The following is a 24,981-nucleotide window of genomic DNA, read 5'->3' as shown; positions in this document are numbered from 1 at the left end:
TAATAATGAGTTACCTTGGGAAGGGAAAATTTCACAGAGAAAATGGCCCCCACACTGATTTGGGGAAGATGATTCAGACTTGTCTCAATGGCATGAGGCGCAGGGGCCAGATGGGAAAGGACATGGTGGTGGAAATGATACGATGAGCAAAAGCTTAGAAGTACTTCTGCTTCACGTCTGCGACTCTGCCTCTCCCCTTGTTTCTGCAGTGCTAAGTTGAGTGTAGTTCCCCACACAAACCCTGAGCTTTCTTCCCCTCCAGGCTGCTCCGTCAGTCAGACAGGAGTGCCTTCTCAGGGGATCCTCTTCCTCATCTTATCCGGCCACTCATCTCGTCCCAGACATTCCCATACTCCTGGATGACTTGCTCTTCCGTCTTTTTAACTGACATGAGCAGGCATCACCTCTTCCAGGAAACTTCCCTGACACCAGGCTGAGTCTCTTTGGTGTCAGGGAAGGCTTCTGTATTACTGCATCTGCCATTTTTATTTAAGGTTTTCTGCTCATTCCAACTCAACAGTGAGCTCTTTGAGGGCAGATATTGTGTCTTATTCATTTTTCTTGTTATGCCCTAAAAATGTATTGTGGTAATATATAAGTAACATACAATTTACCATTTTAACCTCTTGAAGTGTATAGCTCAGTGGCGTTAAGTACATTCACACTGTTGTGAAACCATTATCACCATCCATCTCCAGAACTTTCTCATCATCCCAGGCAAATTCTGTACCCATTACACAATAGCTCTCCATTTCCTCCTGCCCTCAGCCTCAGGAAACTTCTCATCTACTTTCTCTTTCTACGCGTTTGACTACTCATATAGATGGAATCATCCAACATTTTTCCTTTTGTGCCTGCCTTATTTCACTTGACATAATGTTTTCAAGGTTCTTTTATGTTTTCTTATGTGTTTTTATATCTTTCTATCTTTGATAGCACCCAATACATAGAAGACAATGAATGTTTTTGTGAGTGAAAACATAAGACCAGAAAGAAATAGGATGTCATATTCTAGGGACACTCAAGACACTTTCTTGAGGACAGAGACACTCTAGCTTGGAATTTGGAAGACAAGGTTGGCAAGGTGGGTGGGGAAAGGATGGAAAAGTGATACGTTTCTTGAAGTGTGTGGATTTGCTTCCATAAGCAGTGGTGGACCACTGGGCACCGTTATCTATTAATAGAGTGATTTTTTTTGTGACTCATGTGTAGAACACTGTCTTAGATACCTACCCCAGTGGTAGATAAGAAAAGCAGATTTAAAAGAGATCTGAACCTGAGGAAATGGAGACTGCCAAGTTTTTTGTAAATATGTCTATTATAACATATATTATCTAGTACTTATGATGCCTGGGCCGAAGCATGCTTTTTGGTTTAGTTAAGCCTACCTAGCTCGCTAATTTCAGTAATTTTGGCTTGAATTGCAAAATGTTGACGGGTGAGATGGGGAGTCTCTGACATCCTTCCCCCACTCACAGGTTTGAAAAATAAAATTATGAAGAGGAAAAGGATCTTTTTCTGTGGTAAATTGTACTTCATGACAATAAACGAGTTGTGGTTTTAGTGGTTAATTTATAAATTAGGCCATCTGGTTCTTCTGTAATCTAAAGATTTTTATATATACATAAAATACAAAGTTGTCCTGGGCAACTGCCGATCTATAAAGGAGAAAACATCTTGAACTCTGTGGAGATAATAAAACCACATTCAGCTTCCAAAGTGCTGCTGACATACTGTCCAATGAGACACCCAACACCTTTGCATTACAGCCAGCAAGGTGTGGAGCTAGATGTATTGATCTATTTAATAATAGTAACTTCTCTTCTCTGGGTCAGACTTGGCCCAGAGCAAGTGAACAGGACCTATCTATCCCCTTCTCAAAAGTCACAGCTTTCTTACCAAATTGTACAACTCAAGCCACAAAGGAAACAAGTCAAGGAAAGGACCAGAGAAGCACGAGGGCACATGCCTTGTTTCCAGACCTGGGACCAGCTCCAGCTCTGGCTCCTTGCAGATCCCGCTCTTCTCAAGTTCTCTGGCTGTGATCCTAGTTTTCTGCTCTACTATTCCTGACATATACAGCACCTAGCAATTCATAACTTGCTTTATTAACCAATATTTCAACAAAACTTTTAAACAACCTGGCAGGAAGCAGAGTGGGTGTTACTGTCCTCATTGCACAGATAATAAAATTGAGGTTCAGAAAGGTTGAGTGTCTTGCCCAAGGCCACACGGCTACTTAGTGGAGAAGCCAGGATCTGCACCAATGTCTTCTATTAGACACACTGCCACTTAATATGGTACTTAGTTTTTCTTTCTAGATGAAGCAGTATGGGGAATTCTACCATGGATATCTCTCTCTATTTTTTTAAACTGCAAAATAATGATAATGATAATAATGAATACTTCTAGAATACAGTCTCTATGCCAGGCACTATATGCTTTATATGTACTAACTTGCTTAATTCTCCTAACAACCCTAGAAGGTAGTTACTAATATTATCACTATTTTTAAATGGGGAAACTGAGTTACAGAGATGGTAAATAAGTTGCCCAAGGTCATAGAGGCAGCCAGATTAGTGACAAAAGTTTGAGAGTACTCAGTTTGAATTTTAGATGTTCTGTGGATACGGTTTATGCCAAATACCTTCTCCTTTCTAGACCTCAGTTTCCTCATGTATAAAACAGGTGGACTGCACTATACAACTCTGAGGTCCCTTCTAGCCTGAAGATTAGAGTCTTTTATGCCCACATTATATGGAAAACACTAATGCTGGCTCTTTAAGACTGGAACCTTGTCATTTAAAAAAATAAGCTCTACTAAATTTGCAGTAAACTGTCCAAATATGATCTCTGGTCTCTGATTTGTGTCTCTCGCAGAGCATGATACAATGCTAGGCACATATATACTCATTAAAAACTTGCTGAATTAAATTGTAAAGCATTCCTCCGGATATACCATAAGGGTGAGCTGATGCCCTAAGATGCTCCTCAGCTGCTGACTTAGCACCCGTGGGTGACAAAGCCTGTCCTACTGGTTGCTCCATCTGTGACAGTGGGCAGTGTCCAAAATGAATCTCTTTATCAAAAGTGAGTCCAGGAAACTGGATCAAAGTAAGTAAGGAATCTTCCTTGCTTCTTTTTCTCTAAAATACAATACAGTGCATTCTAGCAAGCTACCAGCATGCCTATAAATCTCATTTTAAAAATATCAGGAAAGAGATGCTCATTTGATAAAGAGTGCAAGAATGAGCAAGGGAAAGAGTCAAGCCTGTACATTTGTGCTTAGGGTATTTTCATTTGAGAAATTATCATTGGAAAGCAATTTCCAAGGCAGGTATTTTGTCTGGACTTAGTAAACCAATCTTTATCAATAATAATTAAATAATGTCATTTTCCCAGATGCAAAGGGGAAACCATAATGCCTTTCACATGCCTTCTCATATCTTCAGTGTTTCTCAAACCCAGCTGTGGGGTCTTTTTAGGGAAGATACGAGGAGGGTGAGACCATGTGGAACACACACTCAGCAGCCACTGTGAAATCATGGGTCCCCTTGCTACCTGTGGAAGCTGACAACCTGCATGAAAAGCAGCCCCTAGGAACATGGGGTAGTGGCCCTGGATCCAAAACTCCTGAGTCCATAAAAGGGCTTTTGACTTCTTGTTCCAGGCCAACAAGTGACATCTGACATGCTTGCCTGCCTGTTTGCCTTTCTTCCTTCTCCTATCCATCGTTCCATCCATCTGTCGAGGACCCATCAGTCTATCTGTCCATCCACTCATCCATCCATCCTTCCATCCATTCATCTATTCATCCATCCATCCTTCCATCCATCCAAGATTTATTGAGCACTTATATGACAGGAAGTGTGAGACACAAAATTCTACACAATTCTCCCAGGGACATGAGCTAATGGATAGCAAAAATATATGGGAAGTCCTGCTTCAAGTAAAATTATGACTTAAGATATACATCAGATATTTGAAAAATGTATTTTTAAGTTCAACATTGAAATTCTAACTACGTTGTGTCCTTAATTTCTATTTTCTAATTAGACTTTTTTGAAGATACAAATCATTTGAATTATCATTATTATTGTTACTTGATTTTATTTATTCCACATGAATGGTAAGAATTTTAGAGCAAGGTGGGTGCCCTAAAAATACATTTATATCAGCTGAATTGAATCACCTTGAATCACAATGAGTACAACAACTGCTAATGAGCTAACACTTAATGAGTAATGACCAGGCACCAGACACTGTTCTAGCACTTTACACTTACAGATTTCTTTCCTCTTCATGATAACGCTATGAGGAAAGTGCTCTCTTTTTTAATTAAGCTCCATTTTCAGCTGAAGAAGCTAAGGCCTGGAGAAATTACATAGCTTTCTCAAGGTGTCTCCACTGTGAAGTAGCTGAGCTGAGATCTCACCCAAGGCCCTGCTGGGTTCAGGCCACACTCTTAAGTACTCTCAGCTACATCACACTGAATATCATCTCCCTGCACTGCCATTTCATTTGAGGAGGGCTTTGCCTGTCAAGAACATTCATATCTTTTGATAAACAGTGCATTTTTTCCCTGATAGTCTGTGTGGAACAGCCTCCTTGTTTGCCTCTGAAGGACAGGGACTTCAGGACCTCCTGCTGTGGTCACCAAGGAATCACATTCAAACTTCTCAGCAAAGTGTTACAGTCCTTCTCAGTTTGCCTACGATCCATTGAGACAAAGGTTTCCTTCTCTCAATACACTCTCTGCTTTAGCCAGGGGGGCCTCCCACTGTCCTCTCTATATGTTCTATTCATTCCTGACTGTTAGTCCTTGCTTGTGTGGTTTCCATGATCCTTCTTCTGCCTGGAATATGGCTCCTCTTGAGCCCTGAGAGCTTCATTTCTGTCTGTCTGTTGGGCTGTGCCAAAGCCCCTCTGCCTTAGTGGACTGCCCACTGATTCATTACCAATTCTCCTGTCCTCTGGGCTCTTGTTAGCTTGCAAATGGTACCTCTGGATTGGGTACCAAGACTTGCAGTGCCTTATTTTGATACCAGTAATATGAGACCATGTTATATGCCTCTTGAGATATCATTCCCTTTCTAGCAATAGACAGTGATAAGCATGCATATAGAGGGTAAACGTAGAACTTTGAAGTTCATCCATCTCAATATACAAAATAGAAGTAAAAGTATGCTAATTTCAATCCTTAACACAGTAAATTGAATGTAATAGGTCTTCAGTAACTATTTGAAGAATGAAATCATTATTGACATATTGATTTAACTGAGCAAATCCATAAGTGCCATGCTTGGAATAAAGTACAGGGAATCCCATTTTTTGGGTAATTTCAAACAAGTAGGAGACCATCCACTATCTATTAAGGACAAAGACGATTTGAGTGACAAACATGTTCCAGACCATCCAATGGTGTTATTCTACTACTTCATCCCAGCTAGTAAAATGGGGCAATAAGAATCAAAAAGCAGGTACCGTCTCTCCTTATGTAAGTGGACTTCCTAGTCCTGGCCAAAACAAAAACAAAGAAAAAGCAAAGCAACACAAAACCAAAACAATGTGAAGAGCATCTTACTGTTTATTGCTTTGGATGATTTGTGAAAATCTAGTTAATGGGGGTGGATCTGATCAGTCTTTGTAGGAAGTCAGTATTGGCATATGTCTGGCTTCTGAATTTTCCAAAAATGTAATTATTTATTTTTAAATCCATTCAATCAACACTGAATTTACTAATCAACTACTAAATAAGTGAAAGATCCTGTGGTAGATCCTTCAAGAAATGGAAATTGAGACATTAGGTCACTATAAACCCCAACCCTTGTAATCTTTTTGTGGCAATGTTAGGAAACTTGGAATGCTTTTTACACTCTGATAAACGTTTAATTGTAATCATAGCCCCAGTGTTGCAAAATTAGTCAGAAGATACAAACTATCTCGTAGGATAATATTATAGCTGTAGGTACTTCCAATGGACAGGTATAACACATTATGACTGCTAATATGGATACATCGGGAGAAAAATAAGCCCTGAGAAGCAATGTGCAGAAAAGCTATGATTGCTGGAGACAGATAGATCCAAGAACCTAAGTAATTTTTCAGCAAACCATGGTTCCACTTTCGCCTCTTTCTTGACATTGACTGTGTTTTTAACAGGGAAAAAGTTATCTGAAATTTTTGATAGAGTTCAAACTTTAAATCATGTTCACTTTGCTAAAACTCCACTGGATGGAGTGGCAGAAGAGAAAAAAAACAGAAATAAAAGAAAAGCAGTAATGGAGAATGGAAAATCTTTAAAGATGCTACCATCCTGAAAAGATTCGAAAGCAAGCCCAGGAAAGCCACGGGGAGGGAACGAGCACTTAGAGGTGTCCCCAAAGCTTTCAGAAGTGATGAGGGAAACCCCAGCTCTTCTTGCTACTTCTTGGCATTTTGTTCCTCTGTACGTTAGCTTTTGGTTAATCTTTCATGTTACTTATTATCTCTGTTTTAAAATTTCACATTACCTCGTTGGTTTCATATCCCACTTAACAAATTAAATATTTTCCTTGGGCTTATTAAGAAAATTATTTGCTCTCATATGTTATGGCTTTAGATTTTCTGTGTAGCTAGGACTGTTCTTAAATTTTTATCTTTACCTTTGTTATTTCTCTGAAGCATCCCCATTGGGGTGGGAGTGGGGGGTGTCTTCAATGGTTATGTAAAATTTACATGTAACTGTGCAATTTACACATAGCCTCAAATATAATGAGGCCTAGTCTAGCTGCCCATACCAAGAGGATATTATAATTGCCAATAAAATCAGCATTATTTCTTTTTTTTCTGTTCTTTTTTAGCTTCTCACAAACATTCACTCAGAATCCTTTTTGAATATCAGTTTTGTGAAAAGCACTGTGCTGGGTTCTTTGGGAAAAGCAAAGATGAGGGCAAATGCATCCTCCTTTCTAGTGAGTCCAGCACACAGATGACTCAGGAAGTCATGCACTGGAGGAGGAGGAGTATCTTCTAGAACTGGGGAAAGGTTAAGGAAGAGGATCAGAAACCTTTTTCACTCAACCAATTACATTTTTCTGAAAGCACGTTATTAAACCTACATGATCTTGCAGACCCCAGATAGAGACTATATCACTATATCAGTTGTTTTCTTAAACAACTGGAGTTAATTCTCATATGTTTGGTGAGCCTTCAAGTATTTATGTTTAGGATCTGTTTTCTTCCTCTTAACTTACATTCCAAAGTTTAGGTATCCTTCCCCTCCATTGACTGTCCAACACAGCATCCTTTCATGTAGCTACATGCCATTGGAATGATTTGGTTTTTGCCATGTATTCCTAGTCCTAAATTTGGACTTTTATTGGTATCTAAGATGTCATGGACAGAACCCACAGAAGTTGTACAAAATGGGCTGAGTGGACAGTCCAACAGAGTTACATCATCTGTTCCAAACACCCTCGTAATGGTTGTATCAGTGTCAATGTCTGAGTGGCTGTCCTGGTTCTCCTGGCCAGTCCTCAGCTGGCCATGTCTGTTCAGGCTCCAGAGAAAGCTTCATACCTCAGGCAAATCTTTACAAGAGATTTGAAAGGCAAGAAACATGTATTTTGGAGGTTTTACCTGTTTATTTCTTGTATAGCTTCATATTAACAGATTTTGCTATCACTTCAAAGTAAATAAAATGATTTTGATATCTCAAAATCATTTTATAATTTATTAAAGAATTAATCTATTTTAAGGCTTGCATTTACATTTAATCTTCAAATCTTGATGCATTTTCACAGACTTTCTTTAGTTAGTTAAGGATATTAATGACTTCCTTTAATAGTTTATGAAGTGAGTCATCACTGAAAGTGAGTCATTAAGGCCAACTCTTGTACCTGCTCTTAAATAGCAGTTGTTTTACTGGATCTGTACTAAAACCTTTTTAAAAATCTGTTTGTCTTATATATAACAAGCATTTCCAATAGTTAATAATACTTTCTTAGCTCTTCAATCATTTTATGAGAGCATTACAAGAAAAGCAGGAGATGAAGAAAGAGATCTCTTGTTTGCAACGTAGGATGCATGAAATTCTTATTTAGTCTGTTGTGTTTTGGATTCGAGATAAAATATGTAATGAATCAAAATGTTTCCTACAGTCCTCTGAAAAGATGTAATGAGACAGTCTTCCAGCAGCCTTTGATCATCTGGGAAGTCATTGACTTTGATCCTTACCCTATCAGGGGCTCTTACTCTGGGGTTCATAAATACCCAGGCATTTTTAAGAACTGGATTTCAGTATAACTTGTTTCATTTTGTGATTTTTTAAAATATTTTGTTTTATGCACTTAAAACCTTAATCTGAGAAGTCATCTGTAGACTATACCAGACTTCCAAATGGAATAAAAATATTTAAGAACTCTCTTATGTGTGTGTTTCAACCTATAAATTTTATATGTGAAGCTCATGGTTAGGTGGTAAGTACAGAATTTGCTATCTGCCTAATATTTGGTACTTTTTATAATGAAAAAGGAAGTCATACAATGATAGGTACCATTTATTTGTTGACCACCCATATTTTCCAGGGAATGTGATAGATTCTTTTTATATATTCTTTCTAGTTTTCACCATAACATGCTACAGGGATAGTGTTACCATTCTCATTTTGCAGATGAAGAAATTGCAACCCAGAACAATTCATTCATTCATTCAAAAAATATCCATAGAGCATACACTAAGAGAAGACACTCTGCTAGGCACCAGAAATTAAATAATTCACCCCAAATCACCTGACTCATAAGTGGCAAAGCTGCACCTAACAAAGCCCATTATCCCTTCTATCACACATTGCATCCTCATGATAATGATATCCATTCTACATGGAAAAACTTAACAGTCCTATTGAGACACTTGGAACTCTAAGAAGGTAGTCAACAGATACTTTTCTCTTTATATAAATATGATATCTAATTAGGTTTTCCTGGAAAGGAGTGATTCTGCCTTTTTTAAATTCCAGCATTCCCTGAGCAAATTAGAGCCCAGGTAACGATTTCCTGAGATAAATCAGTTCTCTTCTAGGACAATCTCTAGTCTTGTCATCATGAGATGGAATAACAACAGTCTATGTCATTTCAGTGACGACACCTGCATGTCCTTGTATCTAAGAAAAGATCCCTCCTTCTCTGCCTTGCTAAATATTTGTAAACTTTGCTTTAATTTGGTATATGTGCCATTGTTTTGTATGTGGAAGGGGTTTATGGTTTTGTTTTGTTTTTTGGTCTTTTTTAGTAACCCCAATCCAAACTATTCTCATTTGTGACCTAAAATACTTAGGACAAGAGGCTTTGCAATCTTGAAGACTGAATACATTTTTACTACTAAATGTAAGGCAGATTTAAGCCAACCATTTTGTAGTGCTTGATTATGGCAACCCAAGGAAACTAATATGGTTACTTTTTATCTTTATTAGGAAATAGTGCTGTAGTTCTTGTTGTAATCCTTAGGGAGCCAACATTGTTGATGAGACCCAGTATCAAGCCAGAGGCTATGTTGAGCTAGCAAGAAATGGGATATTTTTTACTTTCAAAGTAATTAGCATCTAGAGAGTTTCTCTTATAGGGTGGCCTGGTGTCTTAGTCTATTTTCTGTTCCTATAATAGAATACCTGAGACTGGGTAATGTATAAATTATAAAGATTTATTTGACTCACAATCCTAGAGGCTGAGAAGTTCAAGATCAGACAGCCACATCTGGCCATCTTTTAATGACGGCCTCATGCTGTGTCATAACACAGCAGAGAATTGGAAGGAGAAATGGGCACATGCAAAGAGAAAGAGAGGGGACAAAAGAGGCTAACTCACTTTGTAACTATGAGACTAATCCATTCCCTGGAGAACTAATTTATTCTCACGAGAAAGACATGAATACATCTTAACATCCTAATCACTTCTTAAAGGCCTCAATTCTGTGCACTGTTACATCGTAACACACAATTAAATTTCGGCATGAGTTTTGGTGGGGACAAACCACATCCCAACTGTAGTACCTAGCTACCCACTTTATTTTTAGAGTGGTTATTTAATGACCTGGCAAGATCTACTGTGCTTATAAAAGAATCCACCATGGGTTAAAGAAAAATAGTTCTGGCTTCCAATCTCCTTTTGGCCTTTCTCTAGAATGGCATATACAAGTTCAGTGATTACTGACTTCAAAGGTGGGGTGGAAGAGGCTGAAATAAATTTTTCTCCTTTCTTTGGTTGGTTGCTCTCTCTCTTTCCTGCTGAAATTTGTGTAGGATAATGGAATGAATGTGGGAGATAGGGAACCATAGAAAGACTGGAAGGAAGGGAGAAGTCTTTTCTAAATTAACCCCCCATGTGCTTTGAGACCCTTGGACCCCAAAGGGCTCCTGACTGGCTGGGCCCACTCCTTCTGTATATGGAGCCATGGGGCTTTTCTCTGGCCTCCCAGTTGAAGCATTGTCATATGATTTGATACTCAGCATTTCTGGCAATTTTACCTTGTAAAACTCCCATTTCGACATTCTGAACTTAAGTAGAAAATGGGAATATAAGGCTCTTTTTTTTTGCTCTCAATCCATTCCAGAGCTATAAGTCCCTGGGTTCTTGGCAACAACAGGTGTTCCTCTAGATTTTAAATCGTGTGTGTGTGTGTGCGTGTGTGTGTGTGTGTGTGTGTGTGAGGAATATCTCACTAAAACAACAGTGTTGTCATCAATTTTGGCTTCATGGAGGGTCTTGAGCTGGGTGGTGATGGGAGAATGGGAGGAAGCTATCCTTGTCAATGTGGTTTGGAGACTTGCTCTAAAAAAGAGACTGTCCACTTCCCTCTTAGTCTTTGTTTTGATGAGATTTGTAGTGTTTACCAGGAGCATACAGTTATCTGGAAAATGCAGACTGATGACAATAGTATTTGAAATGCTCGTAGGTCTGCTTCTAGGTTGATGGAAAGAATGTATGTTCCAAGGTACAAGTGCTTGTTGACTTTTCGGATGCAGCCAGTCTGTGCTCTTTGTCAGGTAACTCGGAATCACTCCACAGTGGCTGTCCTTCCTGTCCATTTGACAAGCACTTAAAAGGGCAGTCTTAAGTACTTTACTTCATAGTTTATTAATTTTTTCCCTTCTTTAGTTTGCAATCTACTCTCAGAAACTGAAAAATAATTTCTTTTACCTTTTTCCCCTTTCTCATTTAAGCTGAAATTGATTTCTTTCTGAGCGTGTAAGGAAAAGAAAAAAAAAAAAAGAAGCTGTGGTTAATACAACTGCCTTTGCTGAACAAAAATAAAAGACTAGTTTACCTTCAAGCTGTGCTGTATCAGAGTAAGGATCTGTTCTGTCACTCCCAGGAGATTTTGATAAGAGAGAGTACAAAATTTCATAATATCTACATAGCATAATTGTAGCAAATATGAGAAGTAATAGAATTGTTTATTTGGGGATAAGGGTGGGGATGGGTTTTTTTGTGTGTGTTTGGAAAATTGGGAAGCTAGAAGATACTCTTAAATCCATCAGCTTCTCCCGAACTCTTCTCAAATGCTTATTGTCATGACAACCATCTCTTCATAAACCAAGGCTCTGAGTGTAATACAGATGGGGCTGGTAACAAGGTAGGATTGCCATCTGCTTTGTTTTCTCTAAGGGACATTTTTTTTTTTTTTTTGTGATCCCCAAGTCTCATCCTCAAATCTGAAAGTGTTGACTTATTTTTCTTTCTGGAGTCAGATAGAGCTGTGAGATTAATTCTTTTCTCCTGACAAACTACTTCCTCACCTGTCATCAAACAACTTACTTGTTGTTAAATGGAGGGGAAAAAAAGGGTAATTATGTGTGTGTGTGTGAAAACAAATATACAAATTTTAATGATTTATTTATCTGTCTACTTTGCAAAGTCTCCTATGAGGTACCTAGTAATTCAATAATACAGCCAAGTGTGAGATCCAGAAACAAGTAGGAGTGAGGCAATCATTTTCCCATGAAACAAGTAAAATTGTTATTGCTTTTGAACATTTTATTAACACCTGTGCTTCCTGATGGTGGGGCTGCGTGAAGTTTGTAAGTAGTTTCCTCATTCTTATTAGGTAACAAATAGGAGCATAAATTATTTAGGAGAGGAAAACCTTTTCTTGTTACCAAATTTGGAGAGAAATTTGCCAAAGAAATGAATGCTTACAGGAGGGATACTGCTTAATATCTTATACTCCCCTTTGCCAAAGATACAAATGACATTTTCTTATATCAACTTCCTACAAAAAGTGAGGCCATAAATTTTTAAAGGAATATATCCAGTATTTTAAAAGTTTGTATATATCATGATCAGAATTAAGATATATCCAGCTTTTGAAAAAAATATACATATTTAGCCATTAAAAGGTATGTGGTAAACTAAACTGATGAATAAAGGTTATGGGAAATATTTCATAGAATTTATATTTAAAGTAAAGAATAATTTCTCTCTTTGTATTATAGTTATTTTACATAAGCTACAATCTATAATTCTAAACCTGAATTTCTTGAGGGGCTTTATAAGCTTCATTTTTCTTTCTAAATAGAGAAGAAGTTCATACACTGCTTTTATGTCCTATATGTTGATGTGTAAAAATAATCAAATGCTAGTGGGTGAGTAGAATGTAACTACAATATATTACATACACAAACACACAGGATGACTAAACTGTGCACATGAGCTGATGTCCAGAGCAGGGAAAAGCTGCTAGAGAATTTTTGAAGTAGAGTTAGAATGCAGTTTTGTGGTTAAGACCAATAATTTTTCAAAGGAGCATTATAAGGAGTGTGGTTACTTGAGTTGGAGTTGAAAACCAAGCAACAGTTGAGCAGACTTGAAACCAGTTTTGTCTTTAGGTTTCTTTTCTTAATGATTGGTCTACAATGAGTTAGCCACTCATTGTACTTAAGGTCTTGGCAAAGGAGAGACTTTCTTCGCCGTGTAGTTTATACCTCATGTATGCATTACAATAGACAGGTCTAGGAAATACTGCAGGCCTTCTATTGGTTTTTATCCTCCATTTAGATAAAAATGAGGAAGAAGTAGCATTATCACAAACAATCTTGTTGGCTTTTAGTTGGGATATACTACAGAAACATCACCTTTGAATTTGTATATGCAAAAAAAAAAAATCTCAGAGTAAGATGTAAGTTCTGTTGCATTGTTCTGAAGGCATGGGTAACGTCAGAAATGTCTTCATTACATTATATAAAGTAATACACGGTGCTGTTATCAGATTGCATAGTCAAAATTGGCAAGTTTGCAGATTTACATAGATATCATGACTTTCATCATTCATACTTCTTTCAAGAAACGGTCATCTTAATATGGGGTATTTATTTGAGGCATACACCATTTGTTTTAAGAAGCAGTACCTTTGTTTATTGTAAAACTTCTGGACTAAATCCTTCAATTTTTTTCTCAAATGAATTCAGTTTTTTTTTCTTACCACTGGTTTTTACTGCGTAGCGTTTGCCCGAAGAACACCACTTTGTTTCCCAAGGCAAGTAGTCACTACAAGGCAAGTTTTGTTCTGTCTATCCCAAGGCAAATAGACAGCAGCAAACACAGTGTGGAGGGCTGCTGGGTTCAGCAGAAAACCATCAACTATTTCTAATTGGGGGTGTATGAAGACAGCTGCATTCTGGACATGCTAAACATCTTGAAATGCTTGGAGCGTAATAAAACCCCAAACGTGCTTTCTTTTCTCATTTCTTTGCACATGTATTTTAGGCAAAATATAATCCACATGCTGTTGTTCCCTCTCCTTTTAAATCATGAAAAATGTTGTTTTTTTAGGGCTATTTGAGGTCCAGGAAGCCTTTTTATCCTTTTTATTAGGTTATTTTTATATATAAATGAAAAGAAAAACATAAACAGAAAATACAACATGACATCATGAATGAGGGCAAGCACAAACTGCCCATTTTAAGTTTGAAGTTATAAACCTAAAATATTTTAAAACAAAACATTTCTCTTGGTGTTTCGCAAAAGCAGTGCTTTCTTCTATTGGGCAGAAATTGCAGCCTGTTGGGATGAAGTAGAGAATAGAACTAATATTTATTGAGTAGCTACCACGGCTTTCTGGGACATCTGCTAACCCCTTAATTTTTACAGTAACCCTAGGTGGTAGGTCAGTCCATCTGCATTTTACAGACAGGAAATGCTTTCGGAGATATTAATTAGTTGGCTGTAGACCACAGAAGAATTGAAAGGCAGGTCTTCTTGACTTTTCAGCTCATGTCTTCATTACTTCTGCCCTCCTCATTCTGTTGGGAGATGGGCGGGAGTGTGCCCTCCAGATAATCAAAAAGTCCCATGTTGGGATGTGATTTGGAAATAGCTAGTCCTCAGACCTGTGGACGAAGTCTACTGTAGCCTCAAGAAAGAAAGAGTCAGCTTGATATTGGCAAGGTGGTTATTTAGTATGGCAGCTGCATAAGAGCATTGGATAGGTGGTATGATAGGGGATGGGGGTCAGGGCGGGAGCTGCTCACACCCCCTTACTATAGCAGAGCAAAACCAGAATCATCACAGTGATGGTGATGTAGGGCAGGTTCAAGAGAAAGGTCATGTTCTTCTGGCATTGAGACTCACAATATTTCAAAACAAGTGATTATTTATTCCATTACAATTTATTTTGGTGATGGATGTTGCATTTATTTTATTTTCTAACAGTAGTACATATTTGGTAAGAGTTGTTTGTGACATTCTTCATTTAAATGGATTAAACTCATTTTCTTAATTTTTTTAAATGTTTGTCCTGTTATCGAAGATATCTTAAAGTGTTGCAGAATGGGAATCATAGCTTTAATGACTCTGCATATAAGAGAGTCCAAACATTTTTTTCTGGAGAGAAGGAAGGTCATTTCAACTGTACTATAGGAACGATAGGGCCCATGATCCATGGTATGGCAATAAGTTACTCTTTTTTAGAGAATAAATTGCAAAATATAGGACATGAAGGCTGCTTGGTATTTACACAGGAGTCTAGTTCTTCTGATACTATGTATTCTATAAGCTTTCTCCCAGAAATCCAAAGTTTTATTTAGCTTGTAGCCATCATTGTGCCACAATCTTCCTTCCATGATTTATTTTTTTCCCATACTGTACTCTTGCACTGAGTCTTTGGCATTGAAGGGGAAAGAGATGAATTATTCAACCATTCTTCTATTGAGTAAAAAGCCAATACAGCAAAAAATGCAACAGGCAATTTCATGACTGACATTTTGGAGAACACTGGGGTCATCATATGACTGAGAAAATGATTATCTCTTTTGAAGGTCAGGAAACCAATATTTTTTTTTCCAGTGAATCTACTGAGGGAACCAACCACCTAGCTTTTTGTAAATAGCACTCCCAGGGAAATGTTGCTTTTTTCTTTTGCAGTGTTTCTGCTTTGAATCTTCATAGACTGTATCCCATGGAAGCAGGAATATAATTACTGTAGTGCTTACTTTTTTTCATGTCTCTACTGAAAAGCCACCCTGATTTATCTTTTACTCCAAGGTAGTGTGGAACTTTACAAGGATTTAGATTATATTAGTCATTTTGCTTGGAGATCTCTGCACACTTTTCAACATCATTTCTAAGAGCCTTGCCACACCCAGTAAAGGAGGGTGAGGCTTCAAGAATCTCTTTGTGTACCAATGCAAATTAGGCAATTTGTAAGAAGTCCCTAGCAGAGCAGAGTGGAGAGAGGGCTCGGGATCGCGTGAGGCCTGGGGCAGGGAGGTGGACATGCCATGAGCTTCTTTCACAGTCAAAACAAAGTTAACATATCTTGGAGGAAAAACTGTTACTGTATAATGGAAGGCAGAAGGCAGGGATGTCTGTGCTTGGTGATGAAGCTGGAAGTAGTGAGCTGGTTTATGATGGAGGGGTGAATTGTGCCATGAAAGAGACTCCCCTCAATTTTATTAGCTAGATTACTGCCTATACAGGGGGTGAGGAGTGAGGATTTTAAGGCATTTCTCTCTGTTTTCAATATATCATCGCTGGATTCGCTATTACTGGGACTTGTGAATATAGACTAGGGATTAAAACCTGAGTTTGCTTTTACAAAATTTTTATTTTATTAAATGAGATTTCTGAGCAACTGATTTCACCTAGTCTTATCAAACTATTGTTACTACTTTTTCGATATGCATTCTGTCCCTCCTGTGTGAAGGCCACAGGCCCACGGCCCCCATGTCATTGAGATGGAGGTCCTCAAGTGATGGGGAGATGAATCACCTCTCACTTGCCACCTGCGAGAATATCTATCACTGATACCTCTCCTTATGTCCCGTAGCAGCTGCTAAGCTCCCACCTTATTATTGGTGACACTTCAGTGTTCAAGAGAGAATGGGATTTACTTTTTGAATGCCTCTAAGTTATTATAGCAGGTTCATTTGGAATTGCATATTAGAACATTCTTCCTGTTTATCAGGAAAATAAACCAAGGTCTTGAAACTTGATGTCTATCCATAGTTGGCCCAATATAATTTTGCATGCGATTTATTACATTATTTTTCTCCATTGGCTATGAACTGAAGGTGTCTCATGGATATTTATTCCACGCTGAAAAGGTAGTTAGATGCTGTGTGGTAAAGTCGAGACCAGTCTATTGGAAGAAAAGAGACACTCCATCTAATAATCTTTCATAGTCTTCACATTCATTGAGAAGGTTAATTGATAACCTTTCCTGCACACTGTCTCCCAACTCTGACCCAGGAACTTGCAGAGCACACTGTGCAACAGATGTAATAACCCTTGTCTGCAGGCAATATGCACAGCTGGGAAAGATAATTAAATAGACTCTTTTTGAGAGGTCTACAACATTTCCACAGAAGGATCAAGCAATCCTGCTGGCCTCCGACTGAAAACTATTACCAACAGACATACTTCAGACGGATGCCTTGATCACCATACTTACATGGCGCAAGTGCTTATGGGGAGCTTCTTTGGCTTCCAAAAGGCCACTAAAACTGTCAGACCTAAATAATACTGGAACTGTAAAGTGGGAATTAAAAATTATAATTCGATTTAACATGTAAAGTTCCCATCAGAAAGGGGCCTTGGGTTTTCCATATTGATCGGTTACATGGTCAACTGCAGTTCTAATTCATGAGACACGCCCAGAGCTCATCCTGCGTGATTCTTTTTGAGGTTTATTTAGGGTGTTAGATAATCTGGGGTAGGTTTCATCATGGGTGGCAATATTACATATAGCAAATGTCATGAGAAGAGAGAAAAAGCCTCCCTTTTGAATCTTAACATTTCTGCAAGTAAGTTTAATTTACAGTGTTAAGTTTACATTACTATTATGAGACTTCACCTAAAAGATTGAGGTGAAATCTTAAAGAATTATGAAATTAAGAAATGAAACCAGAGGGCTTTCATTTTAAGTACTGATCACTTAAACCAAAACCGGTTTGGCTTATCCTATGAGATCGTGGGTACTGAGAAAGAGGAGCATTTACTGCTGCATCAGGAGATGTTTCCTTGAGAGCAAGGCTAGTTCTTTTTGACCCGGTACATCCCATAGGTAAATCACTGCACACTGTAGAGATACCTGTTCCCTCCCTTCCCCCACCCCCTGGGGATCTGAAATCAAATCATTGCTTTTTCATCTTTTACTTATCCTTATAAACAAAGCCACCCACTTTCTCATTTTTCCCGATGCCAAGTCCTTCTTTACATGAGTGGAATCCACTCTTTTCAATGGAAAGACACCTGCTCGGAGGCAGGCTACACTGTCATGAGCCTTGGCATGGCTGAGTGATGTAGTGGAAGGTGCAATAAATTTAAACTTTAAAAATGCAAAATTTGATGGAATCATGCATCTTGTGCCTACAGTGAGTATATGGTCTAGCAGGATTTACAGATACATGCATGATTAATTTGAATACAGTATAGCAAAATGATCTGTTAAAAAACACATGAAAAGATGTGCAACATTATTAATCGTTAGGAAAATGCACATAAAACCACAGTTCCTGTGTGATACCTCTGTACATCTATTAGAATGTATAAAATTTAAAAAGACTGACCATACCAAGCACTGGTGAGGATGTAGACCAACTGGTGCTTTCATATTTTGCTGGTGAGAATGTAAATGGTACAACCACTTTGAAAACAGTTTGACAGTTTCTTAAAAAGCTAAAACATCCACCTGGCATACTATGTACAGATATCCTACTCTTACGTATTTAACCAAGAGAAATAAAAGCACATATCCATACAAAAACTTGTATGTAAATTGCTCCTAGCAGCTTTATTTGTAATAGCCAAAAACTAGAAACAACCCAAATGTCCAATGAAAGGATATATTGTATTTACCTATGGGATATATCCCTGCAATGGAATACCACTTAGGAATAGAAAGAATCAACTGTTCATCATACATGCAACCACATGGATAAGTCTTAAAATAATTATGCTGAGTTAAGAAGTCAGACAAAAAGGTAAGAGACTGTTAGGAGCTGAATTAGCGTGTTAACAGTGGCAATGAAAAAGGAGAAAATTATAGCTACCTCAAGATAGAATTGACGAGCTTTGATTATGAAATGATGGTAAGAGAGGGGGCCATAGACTCTGAGTTCTGTCTCTAGCTTTGGTTTCCCTATGTGGATCATTATCTATTTGGATATAACAATTATCTGAAAGATGACACTTAAGCATGTAAGAAATGATAAGCTACTTGTTTAATGCTGAGCTTTTGTTACCTCCAAGAACGCCAAGAAGAAACATCCTGTAAGCAGACCATTCATACTTGATTGTTAAAGGAAAACAAAATTCCATTTTGTCTTTTTTATCAACACAAGTATAGCTGGCTAATAAAAGTATAATATTCATGAGAGAAAAAGAAAAGAACACACACACACATACACTCAATGAGATTCCTAGAGTCATTCCCATGGATAAGAGGGAAGGAAGGGTTGAAGGCAAAGAGAGAAGGAAAGGAAATAGACTATGATGGGACATCTTAGCGCAAAAGAATAGGGGGCTGATTTGAAGGCAGCAAACTTCATGGATACTTGATTTATTTAATGTCCCTGTCATTCTGGCATATCTTAATGTGTGTGGTGTGTGATTTATTTAGTCACTTGATCCAAACTCTCTAATTAAGTGGAGCTCAGAAGATATAGTGTCCATTGTGGTCAAGGGCACAGGTTTTGGCTTCAACAGACAAATAAGCTCTCTGAGCATCTGTCTTCTCATCGGTACAATGGGAATATCAGTTCCTACCTCTTCAGGTTGTTGTATTCATAAGTAAATTGTGTACAAGAAACATTAGGATTGCTTCTAACCCAACAAACCTTCTCCTCCTCCTGCTCCTCCTCCTCTCCTCCTCCTTCTTCTTCTTCTTCCTCCTCCTCTTCTTCCTTTTCCTCTTCTCCTTCCTTCTTCCTTCCTTCCTTTCTTCCTCCTTCTCATTATTATTATTAGGTAACCACAATACTATCAGTAATGATTGGAAAAAGCTTTAATCTCCTAGTTCACCATTAGAAAAACAAGAACACATTTTGGTGGTTATTACCCAAAGTAATCATAATGTCACCTTTTTTTTCATCTGACTCATTATTCCAAGTGATTTATTTATATATGGGGTTTTCTGAGTCTTTCTTTTATATACTACAAAAAATGAGTGTGATTTAGTGATGAAGCAAAGAAATAGAAATTTAGTGACTTTCATTCTGCCTGTGCCCCAATTCCTACTTGGCCCAAGGCAAGTAATTTAAATTTCTTTCACCTTAACATCTTCTACTCAAACAGAAATGAGGAACAGTCACAGGGTACTATTGTAACTGTCTAAGTAGAAGGCACACAAGTTTTCACACTGAGTATAGCACTTTATAGAAAGCTAAGTGTGTTGCTCAAGTTGGTACATTTCTGTAGATGTGACACTATGGCACCAAGAAACTTAATGCCACACTGAAATTCATTGAGATAGCTAGATTTTAAAAATAATTACTTGACTTCACTATAAAGTATGTTCGTATTGCATTTACTCCATCTAGTAGAAAATAGACCTTGTCAGTTCAAATCCCTGTTGCATTAATTTCACCAGTAATGAGTCTTTTTCGTTTGAGTCAGCAGGGTTTTTCTTGCTTGTTTTCAGGCTTTGTGGATTTGACCCTCCATGATCAGGTCCACCTTCTAGAATGTGCCTGGCTAGAGATCCTGATGATTGGTCTCGTCTGGCGCTCCATGGAGCACCCAGGGAAGCTCCTGTTTGCTCCTAACTTGCTCTTGGACAGGTAAGTGACCTGGCTGTAGCTTAGGAGAAGCATGTTCTTTACGATCATAGTTCATTCACGAAACTATTTTATTCATCTCTCTGTGAAGCTTCAGAGAACTTTATTAGGTATGTTTACTTAACAAATGGGTGCATTGGGGGTGATGAAGCTTAGTCAAATCCACAGAAAGCTAAGGATAACTTTCTGCTAGACATCACCTCAGAAGAACTCTATTATTTCTAATACACACACACACACACACACACACACACACACACACACACACACACTCTTTCTCTCTCTCTCTCATTATGAATGGTAATTTTCTAACTCCATCTTCAACTTGTATCATATAAAAATTATAATAACCTCTCTTTAATTAAAATCTATTGTTCCTTCTTGTACATCCAAACCGCAATAGCCTGTTCAGTTTCTTCTCCAATTTTCCCATCAGTAAAATGAAGAAATTAGACCAGAGTTCTGAAGGTCACATCCAGGTCGACAGATTCATTTTCATGTTTAAATATGTTACCTTCTTTAACATACCATTCTGGGGTTGCCTTGGAATGTGGGTCCCATTTTTTTTTCAGTCATTGCTTAGAGTCATAGAATTTAGATATTACTCAATAGCAGCTGCCACTGATAGTCTCCACCCTGCACCAGCTGTGATGCTAAACACTTTACATATATTACCTCATTTAATCATCACCGGACTCCTAGGAGACAGGAATGTCATCATCCATGTTTTACCAGAAAGGAAACTAAATCTCAGAGACATCCTGCTGCTTGCAAAAAGCAGAAAGATCACTAAATGGTGGAGCCAGAGTTCAAATTCAAGATCTTTCTGGCTCTGGTATGCTCTATTACCTCCTGTGCTGGGCACATGATCTTCCCACTCTCATGTTCAGTGATGCCTCCTTTGGTCTGCTGCCATAGCATTCTGTTTTCCAGGTAAATCTTGTCTTTGTGGGCTACATAACATTTTGGATGAGAAAGAACCATTTTGTTGTTTCTTGCAATCCTATTTTGCCTCCGTGCCAAGCAGTCTAAGGCTGCCAGGCTGCCCACAGTGCATCTCTGCATGGTACTTTACTTCAGAGCATTTCACTATCTTTCTACACCTGCCAAGTGCCTGGAGCAGAGTTGCAGCAAAATTTATTTAAGTACTGGAAAATTGTACAAGGTGTTGGTTATTGTTTTGTCATTTTGTGTTAACACAGCTTTTGAAAAACAGTGGTGATACTGTTCAAGAAGCATATTTTGCTGTCTGTGAAATATATTTTGATATCACAGTTTCACAAAATTATCAAGAATGGCCACTAGTCTTGTTCCTTAGAACTGTACTCACAATGTATTCTGTCAGCCTTCTAGAGGATGTCTTTACTGTGTTCTTTCCTTTCCATTCCTTGTTTCCTTTCCATTTTTTCCTATCTTGCTTCTCCTCTTCTTTCCTTTGCTTTCCTCTTTCTTTCTTTCTCCTGTCCTCTTAATTTTTTTGTCTTATAGCAGTGTGGTTTTGTAACCAAGTGATATCAAGTTTGCAAATGAAATCTTAGACCACACGTAATATTTCCCTGCCTACTGCCTGGAGTGTCTACCATGTTTAGGTTTTTGGACATTCATAACTCACTTGCTCCTTGATTTCCATCCTCATCTGTATCTATCTTCTTTTTTAAAATTTAATTCAATTTTTATAACATTGACACAATTGTGCAGATTCATAGGGTACACACTGATGTTTTGAGACGTAATGTGTGGTGATCATATCTATCTTCTCGGGTATACACTTGCTTGAGGACAGTCATCAAATAATTGCATTTTGAATATGTGAAGGTTTTTGACATTACTGCACCCAAAAAATTCATATTGCCAATGAGGTGATATGGCCTAGAATTTTATCAGCTACAGCCTTCTCTTCCCTTTCTGTACACTCCAGTGGTGGCCAATTTTCTTTCCTCTCTCACAGAAGTATGAATGACTAAAAGTTCTCATCTCTATTCATTCCTACTTTCTAAAACTTCAGATTGGAAATTTTAATTCCCTCTAGACCAGGATTTGTCAATCTCTTTACTATTGACATTTTGGTCAGATCATTCTTTCATTCTTTCTTGGTTGAGGAGTTGATATTGTTTGGCTGTGTCCTCATCCAAATCTCAAATTGTAGCTCCCATAGTTCCCATGTGTCATGGGAGGGACCCGGTGGGAGGTAACTGAAACATAAGCAAAGGTCTTTCCCTTGCTCTTCTCATGATAGTGAATTTCTCATGACATCTGATGGTTTTATAAAGGGGAGTTCCCCTGCACATGCTTTCTCTCTTGCCTGTTGCCATGAAAGATGTGACTTTGCTCCTCCTTCCACCATGATTGTGAGGCTTCCCCAGCCACAAGGAACAGTGAGTCCATTAAACCTTTTTCTTTGTAAATTACCCAGTCTCAGGTATGCCTTTATTGGCAGCTTGAGAACAGACTAATACAAGGGGCTGTCTTGTGCATTTTAGGATGTTTAGCAGCATCCCCAGACTCCACCAGCTAGCTGCCAGTAGCAACCTCCACTTCCTCCAATTATGATAATTTACGTGTCTCCAGACATTTCTAACTATCTTCTGTTGTGTCAGGGGGTGGGGGAGGTAAAATTGTCTCTGGTTGAGAATCACCATTCTATGCTTTCCCAACTCAATGTTCTATAAGCTCCTCAGACACACTGTACTCTAAACTGAACACTTTATCTTCCACAAGTCTATTCCTTTTCTTTTCTGTCTTGGTGACATCAACACTCACCTAGACACTAAAGCTAGAAGCTTTAAGTTACTCATGGATTCTACCCTCTCTCTCACCAAATTATCCAGTTAATTATCAAGTCATCTATGAACTGCTTCTGAATCCAGACCTCCCCTCTGTCCCCATTCCTCTGCATGGCACAAGTCCTGGTTGTCTCTGCTGCAGATTCCTTGCTTCTGCACCACTGACTCACTTTCTTGGTCCTGCTACTCTTTCTTTCAGTCCGTCTCCCATACTGCTGCTGGAGAAGGCTTTCTAAGGCACAGCTGTGATCATGATGCTTCCTGACTCACCTTTTAGTGGCTCTCTCAATTCTTAACATGGAGAAACCCCATCTCTACTAAAAATACAAAATTAGCCGGGCATGGTGGCTCATGCCTGTAATCCCAGCTACCCAAGAGGCTAAGGCAGGAGAATTGCTTGAACATGGGAGGCAGAGGTTGCAGTGAGCCGAAATTGTGCCATTGCACTCCAGCCTAGACGAAATTCCATCTCAAAAAAAGAAAACACTGTGTAGACTTCTTATCTTAATAATCATGAATCTCTATTACAAGTGTCTCAAACACAAATTTCTGAAGAGTCATAGGTGACCCAGTGAGCCCTTGTCCAGGCTAAAAACACCTGGTGGCTGAATTCTGAACTTCACACATTCGAATTTCTCTTCCATTGCTTCTGAGAGACCCTCTACAATTACGGTTCCTTATCAGAGTCATATCTACCTATAAGGCTCATTTCAGGTGCCGTCTTTTTATAAAATCTTCCTTCAAACTTTCTCCTCTTCAGCCTTTATATATATGAAAGGCTTTTCTTTCTTTTCCTTTTCTAAGTTCCCATTGTAGTTGCTTTGCTTTTCTCTTTGTTATTCTCATTCCACCATATTAGTTATGATTGGATGTCTTATCTTCCCTACTAGCTCATAAATTTCTTGTGGTCAAAAACCAGATCTTGTTCATCTTGTGTGATCTCCAGTTTACAAAGTCTTCCATGATACCCAACAAATGTTTGTTAATTGCACTGGCCAAGGTCACCCAGGTGGCTTGTGGCCAAATCAGAAGAATCTACATCTTCTGATAGTCATGGCAGCTGTTATTCCCATCCAACTCACTTCTTGTGCATTGCTACTTATCAATTCCTGACTTATTCCTTTAAAAACATTGCAGAAATACATATCTATGTGTTTTGGAAAGATTTTCTTAATCTATAAGTGCATTTGGCATGTGCTTATATGTCTGCTTATATGCCACCAAATTTGAAATTCCAAATTTCCCCATTTGGAATTTCAAATGGGAAAAAGCAAAGACTCTTATCTTTCCCATAACCAAACCCCTTATGAAGTAAAATCCATAAGGTCTCGCTACAGGTAAGAATAATTAGGTGATATGATTTGGCTGTGTTCCCACCCAAATTTCACCTTGAATTATGATAATCCCCGGGTGTCAAGGGTGGAGCCAGGTGGAGATAATTGAATCATGTGGGTTGTTTTCCCCATACTGTTAGCATGGTAGTGAATACATTTCATGAGATCTGATGATTTTATAAATGGGAGTCCCCCTGCACAAGCTCTCTTGCCTGCCGCCATGTAAGATGTGACTTTGCTCCTCCTTGCCTTCCACCATGATTATGAGGCCTCCTCAGCCATGTGGAACTCTGAGTCAATTAAACCTCTTTCTTTTATATGTTACCCAGTCTCAAGTATGTCTTTATTAGCAGCATGAGAACAAACTAATACATTACGTATATGTTAACAATGAGGAATGTGTATAAATACATATACGTTTATATTTAAATGTAATTAATATTTACAAATAACATGATATTAAAAATATGATCTATAATTTTTTAAATTATCTACTTTTCTAATCATTAACATGCACTAAATATTATTAAATTTCAATATTATTTAATTACCATCTTGGTGTTTGAGGATAACCACTTTTGATGGCATTGATAGATGCATTAACAGTGAAACATTG

The 24,981-nt window shown here is 38.2% G+C and overlaps 1 protein-coding gene across 4 annotated transcripts in view; it reads left to right on the top strand.

The window, feature by feature from the left end:
- Positions 1-24,981, top strand: part of LOC116463211 (estrogen receptor) — a 311,141-nt gene that overhangs the window by 185,981 nt on the left and 100,179 nt on the right. For all 4 annotated transcript variants that reach the window (XM_058434502.1, XM_032146206.2, XM_058434501.1 and 1 more), the window contains exon 5: positions 20,113-20,251. In XM_058434502.1, coding sequence (XP_058290485.1) covers positions 20,113-20,251 — 139 coding nt within the window. The remainder of the gene's footprint in view (positions 1-20,112; positions 20,252-24,981) is intronic.

Source organism: Hylobates moloch, unplaced genomic scaffold (assembly GCF_009828535.3).
Source record: "Hylobates moloch isolate HMO894 unplaced genomic scaffold, HMol_V3 SCAFFOLD_29, whole genome shotgun sequence".
Taxonomy (NCBI): Eukaryota; Metazoa; Chordata; class Mammalia; order Primates; family Hylobatidae; genus Hylobates; species Hylobates moloch.
This window is presented reverse-complemented; position numbering and strand designations above follow the sequence as displayed.